The 19,638-nt window shown below is 33.3% G+C and overlaps 1 protein-coding gene across 9 annotated transcripts in view; it reads left to right on the top strand.

Moving 5' to 3' along the window:
• LOC140040041 (tensin-3-like) overlaps positions 1-19,638 on the top strand; it is a 118,368-nt gene that overhangs the window by 83,124 nt on the left and 15,606 nt on the right. For 4 of the 9 annotated variants that reach the window (XM_072085680.1, XM_072085682.1, XM_072085683.1 and 1 more), the window contains 16 exons: positions 4,876-4,952; positions 7,055-7,122; positions 8,857-9,005; positions 9,281-9,403; positions 9,797-9,861; positions 9,982-10,178; positions 10,331-10,391; positions 10,942-11,014; positions 11,544-11,673; positions 12,226-12,399; positions 12,667-13,019; positions 13,359-14,866; positions 15,497-15,532; positions 17,429-17,523; positions 17,834-18,012; positions 18,167-18,368. In XM_072085680.1, the coding sequence (XP_071941781.1) occupies positions 4,876-4,952; positions 7,055-7,122; positions 8,857-9,005; positions 9,281-9,403; positions 9,797-9,861; positions 9,982-10,178; positions 10,331-10,391; positions 10,942-11,014; positions 11,544-11,673; positions 12,226-12,399; positions 12,667-13,019; positions 13,359-14,866; positions 15,497-15,532; positions 17,429-17,523; positions 17,834-18,012; positions 18,167-18,368 (3,490 nt within the window). Of the gene's footprint in view, positions 1-2,861; positions 2,904-4,875; positions 4,953-5,620; positions 5,633-7,054; positions 7,123-8,856; positions 9,006-9,280; positions 9,404-9,796; positions 9,862-9,981; positions 10,179-10,330; positions 10,392-10,941; positions 11,015-11,543; positions 11,674-12,225; positions 12,400-12,666; positions 13,020-13,358; positions 14,867-15,496; positions 15,533-17,428; positions 17,524-17,833; positions 18,013-18,166; positions 18,369-19,638 lie in introns of those variants that run through there. The other 5 variants (XM_072085679.1, XM_072085677.1, XM_072085681.1 and 2 more) reach the window with 3 other exon arrangements.

The following is a 19,638-nucleotide window of genomic DNA, read 5'->3' as shown; positions in this document are numbered from 1 at the left end:
ATTGGTAATCCTTGGTCACATGCGCCTAAAAACATAAAATAAAATTTACCTAGCAGCTCATCCCCAACATTCAATAAACATCAGAGTCACCTTTACGTTTTTAATATTAGTGGATCCTAATTTGACTACAGATATATCGCAAACACAGATTTGTTGCCAACCCTTCAGGCAAACAAATTCTCTAAGATGGCTATAGAATTGATGATAGTGTCGCTGTAGCTCAAAAGCCTATTCACGTCTGCCCACTGTCTTATAATACTGAGTAAAATAAAGATGATGATTACTACTCTACTGTTACAAATTAGACGTTTAAATGAAGATGAAGACGTATAATTAAGAATATTCATCAATCGCAACAGACTATAAAGATTTATTGTCTACTTCATTTTACAGGTGAATATATGAATAATGATGTACGTTTTATCTTTATGGGTTTTTTCATTACTTAACATTATGTTGCTTTCATTAAGACGGACTGATGATGTACTATACAAAATAAAAACTTTCAAATGCAATCATTTTTTATATTAAACAATAAATATTAAGATGTTGTAGAAAATGTCTGCAGTTTTTTTGTAGATGTTCTAATTTTTGATCATAATTAATTTGTTCTATTTGGCTGTTTCCAGTTGGCCAATAGCATAGGTGTTTCCCACCTGGTATTTCCTTGCCTGCCCTTTTATCCGTTTTGTATTTGACATTAATTTGAATAAATGATTTTTGCACATAATTCCATCAAAGAGCCCTAATTAAATGTCATAATCCAGTAGGGTTTTTTTGTGTTTATTTGAGGGAGGCATTTATTTGGGGAGGCGTTTGTATTGATCGATGAAATCTACTACAAATAGAAATGGTGGTTGTAATATAATATTGTGTACATAGACATGTGACGGGGCGTTTTTTAAAGAAAATTAATAAATGCCCTAAGACATTTATTCGAGAGGGGGGGGGGGGGGGGCGTTTATTCCAAATGACGTTCTATGGGTTGGGGGAGCATTTATTCAAAGGGTGGGGGGGGGGGACGTTTATTGAAATAAATACAGCAAATACATTAAAATTTACAATGTTCACCTCCATCTACAAAGATATAAGCGTCATTTAAATTGTCATTAACAGTTGTAATTTCGGTTTCCTAACGCTAAAATAAATTGTATTTAAATCCATTTATATCAATGCAGGGCAATAAATAATATTTGACATGATTACTAATGTCATTTTTAGGAAAACTGAAATACATTTTATATAAATCTTTTAAGTGAAAATAAATGGTTAATAAATTATGTTTGACAGAATTATAAAATGTTAATAAAAAGCCAATAAACACGGATTATATTTTAAGTGAAGAGGTGTGTTTTAAAAGTCATGACTTCTGTAATAGTTGCTACATATAGCTTTTACTTCCTTCCTGTCTGTCTGTGTGTCCTCATGGATGCTGCAAAAGATGCCACCACCATACCACCTGTCTCCTCATTTGTACCTGAGTCTTTGCAAATCTATGACCACTGTCAGTCTGTCTGTCCATTAACATTTAAGTAGAGGGATTTGTTTAATTATTCATTATTATTATTATTAAATTCATGACTTCTGTAATATTTGGGAAAGTAATATGTAGAGAGTTTACTTTCCTTCATAGATGGTGTTGCAACTATCCGTATCTTTCTTCAATCTCTCCAAATCTATTACAGACCAGTTCTCATATACTTTTCTACTGTTGGTTTGTTTGTCTGTCTTTCAACATAGAAACCAGAGTTCTTAATGGACGTTATCAGACCATTCTGTCTACCCTGTTTCCTTCTACTTTCCCTGTATCTGAACTTCCCTTTTATATTAAACGAAACATAATTCTCTTCTCTTTACTTTCTTTCTCCAGTATTAGAGTCTCTCCAAATCTATGGCAGACCACTATCTGTCGGTCTGTCGGTCTGTCTGTCTGTCAACATAGAGGCAAGATAAGAGTTTGTCGGTCTGTAAAAAAAGAGGCCAGGTTCTTTTCTTTTATATTAAACCAGATCTTACTCTTCTCCTTACTTTCTTCCAATTCCATTCTTTATCCATCTTTTCTTCTTTAAATGAAAGCAGCAATCCTCAATTTGTTTTTGTCTCACCATCTAGTCTGGTCATGAATAAAAATCGGTTTTAAAACTTCTATTAGTTTGTTTCAATGACTAGTATTCTACATGCGTTGTTTTGTTTGTTGGACGCAAATATCATCTACTTCAGCTGTAAATTTATAATCGGATTTTGAGAAACTGAATTACTAAGGATGAGTCTATTTAGGTGACGTATGTTGATGCTCTGAAATATTACATAGATTGTAAATCACCACGACAAACATGTGTTGTTTTGATGACGTTGCATTTCTCTGCGATGCGTTGTTTCATAACGGAAATTGTTTAATATTTAGTCATAATTATAATTATAGTCATTTTCTACATTTATATCTCTCTTCCTTTTTTCTTCCTTTTTTTCTTCGTCTTCTCCTTTGTTTTCTTTCTTTTCTTTTTCTTTACTAAAAATGCTGATTGTTGACAATTTCTGGTCTTATTAAGATCTGACAAAATTATAAAAAAAACACCAATATTTTACCATTTTGTATATAATATCAATAATCTTTATTCTATAAAAACAAAACTTTTATTTTAATTAAAAAATGAATTGTGAACAAAAGTTAAGATATACAGTAGTCGAGTAGCATAAACATTTTGTTTAAAAAATATAAGTCAACTCTTTTAGAATGAACAAAACAGTGAATATAAATCTATTTCAGACAGCAATTGGCAATTTAAAAAGAAAAAAAATCAATTTATACAAAATAGATATTTTTTAGATGCCAATAATGTAAATTTCTTTTTTGTTTGCAGCCGAGATCAGGAGATCCTTCAACGTACAGTTCAGTCAAATTAGTAAGTTTCAAATTAACGTCCTGTTTTGTCTCTTGGAACATTTCCATTTGTTGTCTTTTCTAATTGTTCTACTTCTGGTGGCCTGTTTTATAATTTCAGTCTAAAATTGGTGACAGTGGATTAGGCTGCTTTTTTCTTTGCGTCATGTTTGTTTAATTTGTTGATTTGTATTATATTTTGTAAAATGTATCTTTTGCCTGAATAAAAAATAATAATAATAATAAACTTAAAAACAATGGAAAACATCATTAAAAAGAATATGTAATGAATATTGTGCACCTACTAAACCTGGTTCACAAGAAATTTATAATTGAGCTACATAAATATTGATAATCAATCACATGGTATGAATTCTCTTCGTGTATTTATTTATTCATTTTACTTTCTTCAATTACATAATAAATTGCTTTTCCTTTTTTTTTTAAATATTGCTTTGGTTTGTTGTAGACTATTGAAGATACGAATTTGCTTTTGTATAATTAAAAAGAATAATGAATTAGGAAGGATAAAATTACGCAGACATTGATGATTTTAGATTGGAATTATATAAATCTATTCTAAAATCAAGATGATTTTAAGCATCAATGTTTGATTTTTGGTAGCTTTTACATACATACTTGTTTTGGTAGTCTCCAACCATTATTCTAGATATAATTTCAGATATATTTCAGTTAGTATTCCTATTCCTCTTATCAGAAATCTTGAATTTTATAAATATCATTGTACTTCTGTAGTACTGAAGGAAAGACAAACACTTCTGTATCAATTCCTACGTACAATAGATGCTGTAGTACTTTTTGTTAGCATGAACTTCGTATAACAATAATGGTGACCCTTGTATGGAACATCCTCAAGTGAGACCTTAATTCAATGAATATTATTCGTACAGTTGCTAACAGAATGCTGAGCTCCGAAGATCAAAGGGGTTTATATGTGGCTGCGACATGATCAGTTCAGACACTGCGTGCTGCAGAGTTTATGTATATAGGATACACTGAATTTGTCGCAGCCAGACATAAGATCAAATGACAGTTACAAGTTCCTATTTTGCAAGCTCAGTGTCCTGTTGTTAGATTGCCTTGTTTTTACGTACTACTCAGTTTATACGGCATTCGTAAATGTCAGGTTTTGTAAATATAAAGGTTCAGAATAGATAAATGCTACAGTACTTTGTACATATCTTTGTTCTACACGGTAGGCCTACTAAACAAGAAAAAAACAACATATACAATAGAACCTATTTTTTGACTCCTCTATTCAGGTGATACTTCCCTGTGAAAGTAACGAGCAGTGGCCATTATGCTTATTATTACAATATATAACTATACTATAACACTACAGCCATATTCATAAGAAACCCCTAATAATGAGACACTTTCCAGTGAGGTGTTACCACTACGACCAACCCATATTCAGAAGACGTCCCTATATTAAAGGACACTTTTTTTGGTCCTGAAATTGTCCCCTTAATAGAGGTTTCACTATAATGCAGTTTACGCCTACAGTAGTTGCTTTACAAACGTGTTAATGCACTTGACAGGATCTTAGCTCTGTGGCCTGCTTTTAGTCAAGGTTGACTGCAAACATAGTATTAATTACATTAATTAAGTGCAAATAATTAACTGATTAAGCCATCAAAATTGAATGAACTCACTCTGTTACGCATCAACTTAACACCTGTAAAATTACCAACGCTCTTATTTGATGATAAACACATGTTTATGGATTGTAAATTTAAACATATTAAACTTTGAAGTTCAGTAAATTATATGGCTTTTTAATAGCGTAGGCATGCATATTTGGTACGTGTTATTTGACAAACAAACAATGTCACAATGTAGAGATGATTTTTTGCCAATTCTTGTTTTTTCTTTTCATTTGATTTACATAATTATTGACAAAAATACATATAAATTATTATTGTTCACATAAAAATAAATTATTACAGTTTTTATTAATTTTATTCTTTTAGCAAAAGCAAGGAAGTGGGCCTAAAAGAAATTCAATGTCTGTACAGACAGAAACAGTACCACCTATCACCCCTCCCAGGTAAGATACTAGAGTACATATCAACCATCACCCCTCCCAGGTAAGATACTAGAGTACATATCAACCTATCACCCCTCCCAGGTAAGATACTAGAGTACATATCAACCTATCACCCCTCCCAGGTAAGATACTAGAGTACCTATCACCCCTCCCAGGTAAGATACTAGAGTACATATCAACCTATCACCTCTCCCAGGTAAGATACTAGAGTACATATCAACCTATCACCCCTCCCAGGTAAGATACTAGAGTACATATCAACCTATCACCCCTCCCAGGTAAGATACTAGAGTACATATCAACCTATCACCCCTCCCAGGTAAGATACTAGAGTACCTATCAACCTATCACCCCTCCCAGGTAAGATACTAGAGTACATATCAACCTATCACCCCTCCCAGGTAAGATACTAGAGTACATATCAACCTATCACCTCTCCCAGGTAAGATACTAGAGTACATATCAACCTATCACCCCTCCCAGGTAAGATACTAGAGTACATATCAACCTATCACCTCTCCCAGGTAAGATACTAGAGTACATATCAACCTATCACCCCTCCCAGGTAAGATACTAGAGTACATATCAACCTATCACCCCTCCCAGGTAAGATACTAGAGTACATATCAACCTATCACCCCTCCCAGGTAAGATACTAGAGTACCTATCACCCCTCCCAGGTAAGATACAGTATAGAATACGACCCTTCCTGTATAGGATAGTACAGTACCGATCACCCCTCCCATAAAGATACATTGTAGAGTACAATCACCCTCCTGTATAACATTGTAGAGGACAGATTACATCTCCCAGCTGAGATAGTAGAGTACGATCACCCCTCCCAAAGATAGTTGAGTACCAATAACCCTTCTCAGGTAAGATAGATGAGTACCAATAGCCCCACTCATAGATAAAACTTTATCTCCCAAAATGGTACATTAACTGGTCATCGGCCCTCTTGAGGTCAGACAGATAAACTCTCACGATCGAACCATTTTGTTACATTTTCTCTATAAATCATTAACATGTAGCATTAAAGTCTGGTCTGGTAACTCTATCCTCTTTTTTTTCCTGCACATTTGTTATTGTTATCGCATTATTGTAGGCATGGGCTATACAACATATGTTGAGGCAATAACATGATGAATGGCATTTCAGGAATTCAATATTTCTGTTTCCCCCTTAGTTAGAACTTGACACTTTTTATATCATTTACATACACAGAAACTTCCAACTGTCAGGCCTGCAAAATCAATTTTAATATTCTTTTCAGAATGTGAAATGACTTGAAAATAATTATTTTATACTGGTAGTGGTATAGGCCTATAAAGTTTTGAGAGTTTTAATACTACCATATAGTTTTGAAATATTTTAAGATTTAGTAGACTACTGTGTTTAATTTCTTTTATTGATACAAAATTATGGAATGATTAGAAAATTAGAAAATTTACAAAATGATTTACATATGCACATTCTCAAACTTATTCATTTCTTTTAGGAAAAGATTTGTTGCTGAAGTAAAAAAATGTTTATTTATCATGTATATTTAAAATGTAAAACATCTTACATTTGTTACTCTATTCAGTATATTATTTTTGTTTTTCTGTATTTGTGTTTTAAAACTGTCCAAACAATTTCAAAAGATTAAACAGCTTTGATTAGTTTTTTTTTTTTTTATTGTTATACAACTATTTTGACAATTAAAATACAATTCAGTTTTCATAGAAAGTTTTCTGAAACTAAAAGTAAAAGTATGTACAAAATGATTAACATTATGCTAAATTCTTAAACTTATTCATTGCCTTATAAGGCATTATCTATTTTGATGTCATACCTACAACTGACGTATTTATTTTCTGTGAGATCTGTCTAGGTAAATGATGGCAAGTGCCATTGACCTCAATTCACACTTCAACATTGACTTTGGAGAACCCAGTACTGAGCCCTAGTACAAATAAATGATGCTAATATAAAATAAATATCAATGTTTACACAGTGATACAATATAAAATGAAAACATCAACAGTTACTCCAATATTTTGGAAAGGGTGAGGATACATTATTTATGAAGTTTAAAACAATTAACTTTGATTGTTTTACAGAGGGGTGGAAAGTTACATAATGGAGTCGTTAGACTTGGATGTGGATTACATAACAGAACGCATTATATGTAAGTATACATTTATTTATTTCAAATTGCATTGCAATATAACACTAGTAAATTTGCTATTGAAAATTATGATTTAACTGGTAGAATATATCTTTATATAAACTCTCGGAAATTACTCGGAATAGGAAAATTCAGTCTAAATGCCCAATTATGAGGTTACCAAGTACATAGGGCCCATCAATCACATATCAATGTTACGTAATAACATTAGGTGACCATATTAGTTCATAGACTATGAACATGTGGTACTGTGAAGGGCTAGACAATGATGCAAACAAAATTGGTGACAAACGACTAAAAGTTTTGATTATTTTCCATGCAGTAAAACATTTCCTTTCTGATAGACATGCTCAACACAATATATTAGTTGCTTCTAAGGACAAGTTTAATGGCTCGTGAAACATTATAGAGTGATGACATTCCTCTTTTATGGTGCCATTTATACACAGGGAGTCTAGAAAGAATATTTATGTATTTCAATGTTGATCTCTTGGCCCTCTGGTACATGACTAAAAACATGAAAGTATGTTGTCTTTTGAGTACCAGTAGATAGAATAGACAGAATGAATTACGCACAAAAAGTAGGACTATATTGTTATTTGTTCTGTATAAGGTTTATTATTAATAGCAAACTTTTATTTTCACAATGCACACTACACGTCTATCAAGTGTAGAATCATTGTGGAACTTAATATCGCATAGTCACTTGACATGTGGTGAAAGGATGATATTGTCATTGTAAAGAATAGATACTGTGGGCTTACTATCCAATCGAATTTGAACAATATCATGAAAGCCCCAGTGATTTAGGACATCTGCATATCAAGCAGAATGTCCCGAATTTGAATCTTGGTTGAGGATGGCTTTTTCTGATCCTCACATTAATTTTCACATTTATTGTTTATAAATTAATTGATTAATTAATTGTTCTATGCCTGTAAATTTATAACTATTGATTTAACTCACTTTAACTCAATAGAATTAGTCCAAACTTAACTTATTCTCCTTTCTGAGTGCAATAAACACTCCTACACATTATGTAGTTTAACAGAAATAAGTTTAGAGCATGAGTGTGAAATAAACGTGTGGTCAGATAATTCCAAGTGCATTAATGTTGAATGTTAAATGACATAAACAATACCTTAACTTTTCGTTCTCTAAGCCTTTAATGGATGGCAACATGTTTGATCCCGAATATATCTGTATGCGTGTATATTTTATGTTATCATGAATGTTTTATGGTAACCTTCACAATAATCAATTTAATGTGGAGTTTTATTATTATTTTCACTCATGAAAAGGTGCAAAAAATGATTAATACTCAATAATTATTAATATAAAAGTCAAACTTTTTATACGGTACTTTTGGTACTTTAATGGTAATTTGAAATGTTTAGTATGTTTATTTGTATACAAGTTCGTAACCAGGATTTTTACAGGTGGTTCGATTTTAAGACAACCAAAAATCACTTCCATTGCTGTTCTCTAGTTTGTACATGCAAAAGGGTGTTCATTTGAACCCTCAAACCCCTCCCTGTCTATAAGCTTGTTAAAAAATAGATATATTTATTTAATTTTATTTCAACAAAATGGAGTGGACCTGTATGGATGTGTATGATATTTTTTTTAAATAGTTTGCCCAGAGACTTAGTACATTGACCCCTAACAGCTGATTCCCCTATGTTCATAAACATGGACTTCGCATTTACCTTTATTGTGTTTTTTACCTTGTAGCAATGTCATTCCCTGCCGGTGGACTTGAATCGCAATATCAAGCAAATTTAAAAGATGTTGTACAGATGCTACAAAGAAAACATGGAAACAACTATTTGTTTTTTAATTTGTCACGACGGCGACGGGACATCAACAAACTTAATATGCAGGTGAGATTTCAAATTTGAATTGAGTTTTAACATGAAGACTCGTCTTTGTTGGTAAATATCAAATAAATTTGAAATACAGTTAAGCTTCATAATGTCTTGTTTTTTATCATAAAATATCCGAAGATTTCTTTAAAAAAAAAAGAATTTGGAATTGTTCCCAATTGTTACACTTAAACTGTCAAAAATTATTGATAGTTCCCTGAAAAGAATGTGATTTTGATAAAGTTTAAAGTTTTGATGACATTTTGGTGATCTTTTTAAAATTATCTCCTCAGGTTGTCGACATCGGTTGGCCTGATCATCTGGCGCCCCCTCTAGAGCAACTTTGCAGTATTTGTAAGCAGATTGAGACATGGTTAAAAGCAGATCCAATGCATGTTGTTGTTATTCATTGCAAGGTTCGTCCACAGTATTTCGTTTTTATTTACCTTTATTTTATTGGCCACTACCCCCAAAGCTCCAATCAGCTAAAAGTCATGTCTCAGGGGTCGATTTTACAGTCCCCAGAGTTAGACTTCTTCATCAGTATGTTCTATGAAAGAATGGATGGCTAATTGGTGACATGAATACTAGTACATCATAACACAGTACCATTTTGATTTTACGTCATTTGGGAAAATACCCCACCAACTATTATTCTAAACTCCTAGACCCGCCATGGCAAATTGTTGTGTGACTTATTATACCAAGTACATTCTTTTTTTGTAAATAAAAAAAAGCACAAAAGAACGAAAAGAAATTGATAATACAAGTTTAATATGTTCACCTTTATATTATTATTTCTACTTTAGGGAGGACGTGGTCCCATTGGTGTAGTTGTATCTGCATATATGGGCTACTTAAATTTTAGTAACAGGTAAATATTACTCAAATATTTCAATTAGAAATAAATAATTGTATACGGTAATTCAAATTTTATCATTTAATTATCAATTACTTTGTTACGGTTCATTACAAATTATTATTTTACTTTCAGTACTGATACAGCTTTAGATAGATATGCCATGCGACGGTTTTTAGATGCCAAAACAGGGTCGGCGATGCACCCCTCTCAACATCGGTACATCGATTACTTCTCAGGGTTGTTAGCAAGATCGATACAAATCAACAACAGCCCTTTATTTCTTCACTACGTCTTTATACATGGGGTACCTAACTTTGACACTGAAGGAGGTAGGTTCGCTCTTAATTGAAATCACATATGCGTAAAGATATGTCAGTAATAAAACTTTTCATTGTTAATCGTTGAAGCAGAAAATTGATTTCTTGATTGAATGTGATTGAAAGTATTTTGTAATTTTCTTGCATTGTATTTTAATTATCAGGTTGTCGACCTTTCATGAGAGTTTACCAAAATATGCAGACGGTTTTCACCTCAGGAGTTTAGTAAGTTCCATCATTATTTTATTAAGTTATTAGCCGAACGCATTCATATCAAAGTTGTGCATGTTTATTTAACTAGATAGCCCACTTGCCCATACCTTTGAAAGTGACACTCAATTATAATATCGCAGTTGATTAGATATGTGAATTGTTATTAAGGTGATTTATATATAAATCCAGGTGTAGCCAAGTTGAGAATGAGAATTAAGTGGGGAATAGGTGATTCAAGGTACCCAATCACAAATATTGTAACAGACCCAAATATTATGTACGGCTAGTTTAATTGGCTGTTTCAATCAATTTGGAGATTACAGTATTCCATTAAACTTGTCATGCAGATTAAAGCATTTCAAATTCTTGTGAAACAAGATTATCAATAATTAACTAGCATGTAAAGTAATGGAATGTCTAAATCAAAAAAGCGTGTAGGAATATTTAGCTTTTGTTGTTTTTCCGTTTTGTATCTATTCTTTTTCCTTTCACCTGGATTATTTGCCTGAATAAATATTTCTGAGCGATTGTGATTAAATTATATTGTTTGTTTTATTCACAGCACCGTGACCGAGGGCACCACAAGGTTTGCAATTCCATTTGACCAAGCCTTGCCTTTAAAGGGAGATATTCTGGTATGACAACTATTTTGGAAATAATATCTAATATATTTATTCATTATTATCATTTAATTGTTGTTAAACATAGATCATAGTGAAATGTTATTTGTTACAAGTGAAAATGAAATATAAAAGTAGTTATTTTTAATATGGTAATTAGTGATTAGTTATTTACAATAAATTTAATTATTAAAATAATTGTAAATAATTATTAATATGTAACAGCAACGATAATAGATTGAGGTACCAGTATTGCAATGATTATTACGGTAAAATAAATAAAAATGCTTTTAATTTTTTATGCCTAACATCCATTTCTTCAATTTCAGTAAAATAAACATTTATTTTCATAAAAAATAAACCCAGCTTTATTATTTGCTTATGAGAGATTATCAAATGATTAATAAAACTTTAGGCCTACTGAAATATATAATGATTGTAAATATTGATAATCATATTAATTAACATTATCAATATTGATAAATATCTCATATAAAATGTAATTAAAAAGTATGTTGATTTAGAAGAATTATTATTTTCCTAGGTGAAATGCTACCACAAAAAATTCCGGTCTACAACACGAGACGTGATATTCCGCGTGCAGTTCCACACAACAGCCATCATGGAATATCGTCTAGTTTTCCAAAAATCCGACTTGGATGATGCGTGTACAGGTATGGCTCGTTTAGTTTATCCGTTAATAGTATTTCTTGGATATTTTAATCACTTGGTTTATGGAACAATATTAAATTGCAGTTGGTAATTTTGTACAAAGACACTAAGTCATTTTAAGCCCACAGACTCCATTAAAATAACTCCACTGTCAGAGAGAATTATCATGACACAGTAGTTGGAGGTTTGAGTGAATTATATCAATGTAATTGGGACTGCTGACAATATTAAGGATTGTGCTATGCACAAATAAAGTTAATACATGTGGAACGGAACAAAAAATATATATTTGAAAAATAAAAATAATAAAATATGCCATAGCTACAGTGTGATGTGCCCAAATATGGTAGTGATATGTTTAAATATGGTAGTGATATGACATCATCATGTTCATATATGGGCATATCACATTTTTTTGTCACATAAAGTTTAAAGTGTAGACAGAGCTTAACAAACATCAAGATTGGTTCTAAAGTTTACTTTATCTCATTTTTGGAAATGTTATTGGATTTTGTAAAAAATTTCATGTTGGCTTTTCTCTGCTCATTTTTCAGATCCACGCTTTCCATCATTTACCAAAGTAGAGTTCATATTCTCAGCTACGCCTGACAAGATTCACAATAGTGACTATGTCCGCGGAAGTGCCTTTCCACTTGAAAACTCCAATGATCCTCTCATACGCTGGGATTCTTATGAACATTTTGATTCCATGATAGAAGGTGAAGATGGTAAGAGTCTGGTCTTTTATAAATACTGTAGTAATTTCACAAATGCTGTGTAAAGTAAAATTTAAATTTGCTATTAAAATCTAATGTCAAATAAAAAATATATATAAATTTGTTTAGGGTCATTTGTACAATGCTTTGAGCTAGTCGCTTTATCCAATTCGTGTGTGCAAATACCTTTTATGCAGGTTACTTGTGAAAGTTACAAGGAGTGGAATATTTGCTCATATTACTAAAATTTTTTTACATGTGACATATTTTTTCACACAGACTTGGTTGATTCCAATATGAATAGCCAAGACGTAAATAGCATACCGCACCTATCAGCCCCTGATGGCAGCTTGTATGCTCAAGTCCGCAAAAGCAACGCACCAAAAATCGAACATGTAAACAACAGTGCCTCTACACCATTAATGAACGGCCCTATCCAAATGAACGGCCCGATACCAAATGGTGTGCGACCAAGAAGTGAGAGCCCTCAAACAAAGTTACCAGTAGCAGCTATCAAGAATATGCCTTTTGATTCAGTGACGGTCGTCGGACCAACGTACAAAGAACGTGAAGAGTTAGATGAATTGTTGAAAGGTTTTGACGATCTTCTTATTGGAATTGATGCTAATGAGGTAAGCTGCTGCTTCTTGGTATTAAGCAGAGTACTAGCACAGTACTAGCCAAGTACTACTAGCACAGTACTAGCCAAGTACTACTAGCACAGTACTAGCCAAGTACTACTAGCCCAGTACTAGCCAAGTACTACTAGCACAGTACTAGCACTATTACTAGTACAGTACTAGTACAGTATTATTTCCAAAATACACTTTCTAGTAAACCACTCCCATGATAGCAAAATGGCACATGACAAATTTACAAGCCCAGCGGAAGAAATCAAGGCCTATTTAATTAATGTTTACCTTTTTAAGACATGTTTAGAATATTTCAAATTCAAAATTGTATTTTTACAGACGCCTGATGCCAGTAACTTTGTTAGTGTTCAGAAGAAAATATCGCAAACTCAGAAGGCAGAGGCAGCCAAGCCAACCTCCGTACAACGTGCGGCTCCACACATATCACCAACGTCGCCCTCACGAGACAGCGGTTACTCACGATCTTCAACCGAACTAGAAAACCCTTATGCCGAGATTCATGATAAAGACAAACAAGGGAATAAGAATCCCACACATACATCTGCTGGCCAAGTGCATAATCTGTTATATGGCGAGCCAGTGATGCGGAACAATTCAAATCATCACACAAGCCATATGTACAATACCGAACCATCACAAGTGTCACCAATGGTTAATGGACATACACATATCCAACCCATACCAAATGGACAGGTCATGCCAAATGGTCAGCTTTTGACCTATGGCCAGGGTATGACAAACGGACCTGTGGATGAAAAAATTCAAGCAGATGTCCAATCAACATCGTATAGTGCAAATCCTGGTACCCATAGTCCTTTGCGATATAATGCTAATGAACGATTAGCGAATCATGGACAAGATGATAAAAGACATTACCGCTCAAGTTCACCGTTACCAAATACTACTGTTGATTCTAATGTTTCAGCAAATTTTAGCCCCATACAAGAAAAACAGAAGCAAGGTTCTATGCCCAGCTCACCTACCAGAATAAACTCATACCCAAGGGTAAATTCTCCTTCATCACCAATCAGAGCACAGAAGGAGATTATTAAATATGTTCACACTGGGCCAACATCTCCAGCGAATCCAAGCTCTCCTATAACTGAGCGCCGACAAACACCGAACCCAAGTCCTTTGAACGATCTTCGACCGACAGTGAACCCAGTTTCTCCAACTCCTAGTGAGACCTCTAGCGAAGGATCAACAGATGGTTTAACGTGGCTTCAGAAACAGCAGCTGAAACTGAAACAGAAGCGTGACCGTGAAAGACTATCGCAAGGCTCGACATCACAGCCATTATATATTGATACCATGATGAGTAACAAACATTCAGGACATCAACATTCAACGCCCTCTCTTCAGAGTCTTTCACCGAGGTCAGATTCTTATAACCGGGTCAATGAAATAGGCTCACGATACACACCACCTCTGCTTAGTCCCAGTAGCGTAAAATCAACAGATACATATATGAAACATAGATCCACTGATATTCACAAAGACACGCCAGACCCACGTGTGAAAAACTTGCCACGTATAAGTGATCCGATTATCGCGAGTCATGTTACTCGACAACAATACCAACCAACACCAAACCGTTACCAACAGTATGTACCGCCACCAGAAGCCCATTCACCGCCTCAGCGTGGTCTTCCTAACGGTAGTATGTCAGGATCGTTTATATATGAAAGTCAACCAACGAGCAGACCGGAATCGGAGCACTCTTACGTGGTAGATCCCAACATTGTGTCTAGGCCTCCAAGAAGTCCAAGGAAAGAAAGAGTCTATTCAAACCCTGTAAACGAGAAACGAATGCATCAGATTGAAAAGTAAGTGTTTAATAATATTTAATTTTGTCCTTATTATATATTACATTTTCTTTTCTAATTTCATTATAGTTTCAAAGAACGTTAATTTTTAATTGAGAACATCAAATTTTCTTATTGCAAATACAATTTCATAGTACAAATTTCTAAAGCTTTCCTTACTATATATTTTTAAAAAGTAATTTATGATATCAACTAAATCATAATAAATAATTTGTTATATTTATTAACTTCATTCAATAATAATAATTAATAGTAATAGTTATGTCAGATTTTTATTCACTTTATCATTTTAAATTTCATGATACATACATTTAATTTAATCATATAGTATTAATTATGTAAATTAATTTATTTCTACTTACTGCAATTATATATATATGTATATTTTTTTCTATAAACTTTCTTTCTTCAAAACAAGTTCTTGTTTGAGAATCCCTAGTGTTTTGTACCTTTCCTTAACCATCTTACCACCTCCCCCCTAATATTTGTGTTGTTAATGTGTTTTTTGTTTTAATAGAACAATTAATATCATTTAATTCATTAAACAAATAGTGCATATTGTGAATCAGTATTAATTTAAAAAAAACCAACATTTTCTGAATAAAAATATTTTGCTCCAATTATAAACAGCTTGGAGGCGCTTCTAGATACGCTATGTGTAGTCAGGTAACCGAGTAACGAATATTCATAACAGTTCAGTAGCATGTTTACCATATTTGGTCATTCTAATATGAATATGTATATATTTACTGTATTTGAAGTGTATGCATGCTTGTTTATGTCGTGGAAATTTGTGCATTTTTCTTTATATGGAAATTTGTCCTTTACGTTATTATTTGTTTTTCTGTTCTGTTATATATTTAAAATATTGTCCAAATTTGTTATGTTTTTCAACATTTTTTGCACATTTAGCAAGTTGTATATTTTAATTAATAATATATTATTAAATTTTCTTGTCTGGTTTGGTAATTTTAACAGTTTTTTAAAATGTACTTTACATTTTCAGAATCCAAATTTGTTGATATATTTTTTCTTTCTCTGTGATTTTTCTGTTCAAAGTTTGTCTGCTTGTTTGTGAATTTGGTCAATTTCTACAAATAAATTTTTATTTTATTGCACTGTAAATTGTATTGTTATCTTAAATAGATTATTAAATGAATACATTTATTTATTACATATTCTTTTTAATAAGTAAATAAAAAATATCCCTGTAGGATTATTTTTATTTATATACAAATGATTTATATTTACCAACATCACCATCAATGTTGTTTACAATTTTTATTTGATTTTTATTATTATATCTTTCAAATGCAATATATTGATAACTTATTTTTATAAATATTAATTTATAATTTCATTATAATTTCTTCTTATTTGTGTTGTATATTGCAGGTCTTTGCATGCTAATGATTTGCATCTTGATTTGACTTCTTCACAGACCGCATCATCTGATATAACTTCTTCATATACCTCTCTTCCCAACACTAACACCTCGCTTGTTGCTACGCATGCATCATATAACCCATCTAACCAACAACTAATCCATCCTCAACCTACATATAATTCACTAAACGAACAGTTAATACGTTCCGTACCAGGTGCCGATAAAGAGGGCGTAGTTGTACGCTCAACAGAGCACAAAGTTAAAACAACTTTAAAATATTATCCGTTAGGGGAGTATGATAGACTAGTTCAAAACGGTGAGATTCAGCCTGGGTCTGACGTCGTAAAATACACCCCTACAGATGATGCGAAAGTAGAACCCAAACCAGATAATCCAGCCCCAGATAATCCAGCCCCAGATAATCCAGCCCCAGATAATCCGGCCCCTGATAATCCAGCCCCAGATTATAATTGGGTAATGAATCGAATTGGAAGTCTGAGAAATGTAAGCAAAGGAGTTGCTTCATCCAATGAGAATGTTGCTCCTAGTGTAAGCAACGGTATTGCCTCATCCAATGAGAATGTTGCTCTGAATTCAAAATATCAATCACAACCAGATTTACGGGGAAATCGGTATTACAAACCGTCACCGGGACTATCACAAATTCCGCAGACGACATTCAGGCCAATTTCCCATCAATCTCAATTTTCAAGAAGTGATACAAACATGGGACCAAGCAAACCCATCCGATTAGCTTTCCCGAAAAGACCCTCCCATCCTTTCCAGCATGAGTCCGGAAGCATGAAAGATCTTCGAATCCCGCAGCGTTATAACTCAACTGGACAAATCGCAGGAACGCAATTTCAATCAACACCTAACCTTTTGCATGATAGAAAGTTAACAACGCATGGAGTGGATCTAACTCAATCTCTGAGTAGATTAGATGAGGAGGATCCTCACTATAGTCAACCACAGGAAGAAAGTGTTCCTCGGACAAGCACGCCTAAAAACGAACTTGCCATTTGGGAACACGCATTAAAAAATATAGGTTCAAATTATCCAGACATAACAAATGGTTGCCTATTTAATGAGGAGGAGGACCGTTATCAAGTGCCACGAATGGCTAGGGTTCGATTCCACTCCGATTCAAATCTTCTTGGTGACTCTTTCTCTAGGCCGCTGCCTCCAGTAGATGAACCAGATGCAAGGGCAGAAGAACCGGTCCAGGAGCCCATCATTAAACAGGGAATAGTAGCAAGCAGAGTTGCTGGTAAGGATCGATTAAATAACTAAATAACTCTCTCTTATCTGTAATATACGTGGTTTGTTTGACATCGTAATTTTATATAAAATGAAGAATTACAAACAAATTCTCTCTGTAAAAATTATTATTTTTATTTTTCATCTAATAATCATTTTTATTATTTCTGAGAGAATGATAATGATTAAGAGAGTGAAAATAGAATATTATAATGAAAGAGACAGTTACTGGCATAAAGTTTCTTTTATGTAACAATGATGATGGGATGATGTTTGTAAATTTTCCTAAAATCTCTTCAACGATGAATTTTTTTCCCCAGATGCTCGTGCTAGAATAGATGAACTGGAAAGATCAATGAGCCCACCAAACTTAGAACGTCATCCAAGATCACTACATCGTAGCAATAGTGGCACTGGGTTTGAGAAAGGTCTTAGTATGCGATCAAGGACGCCCTCTCCAGAGATATGGATACGAAATCCTGGTGGACAACCACATACGGTAGGCCTAATTAAATATTTTTGTTTCACATAGCGAGATGTCTCACTGATTTTCATATCAAAAGTGTTTTTAACTAATGTTGCTTGCTCCATCCATGTCATTTACAAACTTAGTGTAAATTAAATTTTGAATGCAGCTGACTGATTTCTTTCAGGAAACATACTTTTGGAATCGTGTACACGGTTTAAAATCGCCAGAGATAGAAGCAATACGTGAAAAGGAACGCTTGATGGGGTATGCACCAGCACTAGAATCTCCAGGCACACCAGAGACACCAGGCTTTCCATTGCAGCCAACCACTCCTTATGCCAACATGGTCTCCACCCCTCTAGCATATGTGGGCGGTGCTCCTCAAGGTAAGTTGCTACAGTTTTAATGTCTCACTTCAGCAATCATTTCTACTGCAGTTACTGTAGACTAGTATTTGGTTACTGTAATACTATTTTAAATTGTTTCAATGTAGACGTTTATGTCACTGCAATAAACTCTTCCCTGGTATGATTATCCAAAATGTTGCTGCAGTAACTGTAAAGTAGTTTTAACATGGTCCCTTAATAAATGGAACATAACTAAAATACTGTTTCTGTTGCACTGTGTAGCCCATGTTAAGGTTATCATGCTTGTATGATGAATGGAAGATAATCCTAGTTTGGTGATACAATCATTGTGTTATTTGATATGGAACTTATTTAAAAAAAAAGTTTTATCAAACCAAATTTATTAAAGTATATATTTTTTAAATTTCCTTTACTAGTTTCCATTGAAATTTTGATATATATATAATACTTTATAAATCTCTATACATAAATAAATGTGACAAAAATGTAAAGTGTTAAAACAAATGAAAGAATGCACTGTGGTGATGTCTCAAAAGAAAAGGGATGTGGAAGAGGTAGAAAACAAATGATGAAAAAAACAACAGTGTTAATATGATTTAAAAAATTAGACAGAAAATGTATATCAATCAATGGTAGGCCTAATGGATAGAAAAAATGATTGTTACCAGAAAATTTATGAAAGAATGTTTGGCAGTAAAACATAGTATTGAAATGATGATTTTTTTTTAAATTGAAAAATATGTCATGTTTAGAGATCGGCCTACTGTCCAGTTTTTTTTAAAATTCTCTAAAATATCGTCATTGCTATTATATACTAGCTTATCCTATTTCAACTCCATCATTTTTTCTAGGTACTCTCCAATTTCAAATTCCTTTATAAAAATATTTTTGTGACATCACATATAGTTGCCATGACAATGGCCTTGGTTGTAGTTTTGGGGAGTTCCCAATTATGATTTCACTGCCCTGCAATGAAAACACGTTAATTCATTGGTCCCTTTAGGGTATGCCACATACCATAACCAACCACAGAAAACCCACGCAGGTTCTCAATTAGGACGTCATCTCTTTTGGTCAGTCATGCATGCAGGCTGTTCTTCCCATTATAATGAATTATAAAAAGTGGTGAATATCTGTAAAATCAAAAACTTTGAGACAGGATTGAGACAGGACATTAAACCCAGCAGGCAGCCACTTTATTTTCCACTCGCTTGTAATCAAACGTCTTGAGTTATTTTTAGCCGTATAATAGATGTTCACGTTGCCAGCAGAGAACAGTCAGAATCTA

Source organism: Antedon mediterranea, chromosome 2 (genome assembly GCF_964355755.1).
Source record: "Antedon mediterranea chromosome 2, ecAntMedi1.1, whole genome shotgun sequence".
Classification (NCBI taxonomy): Eukaryota; Metazoa; Echinodermata; class Crinoidea; order Comatulida; family Antedonidae; genus Antedon; species Antedon mediterranea.
This window is presented reverse-complemented; position numbering and strand designations above follow the sequence as displayed.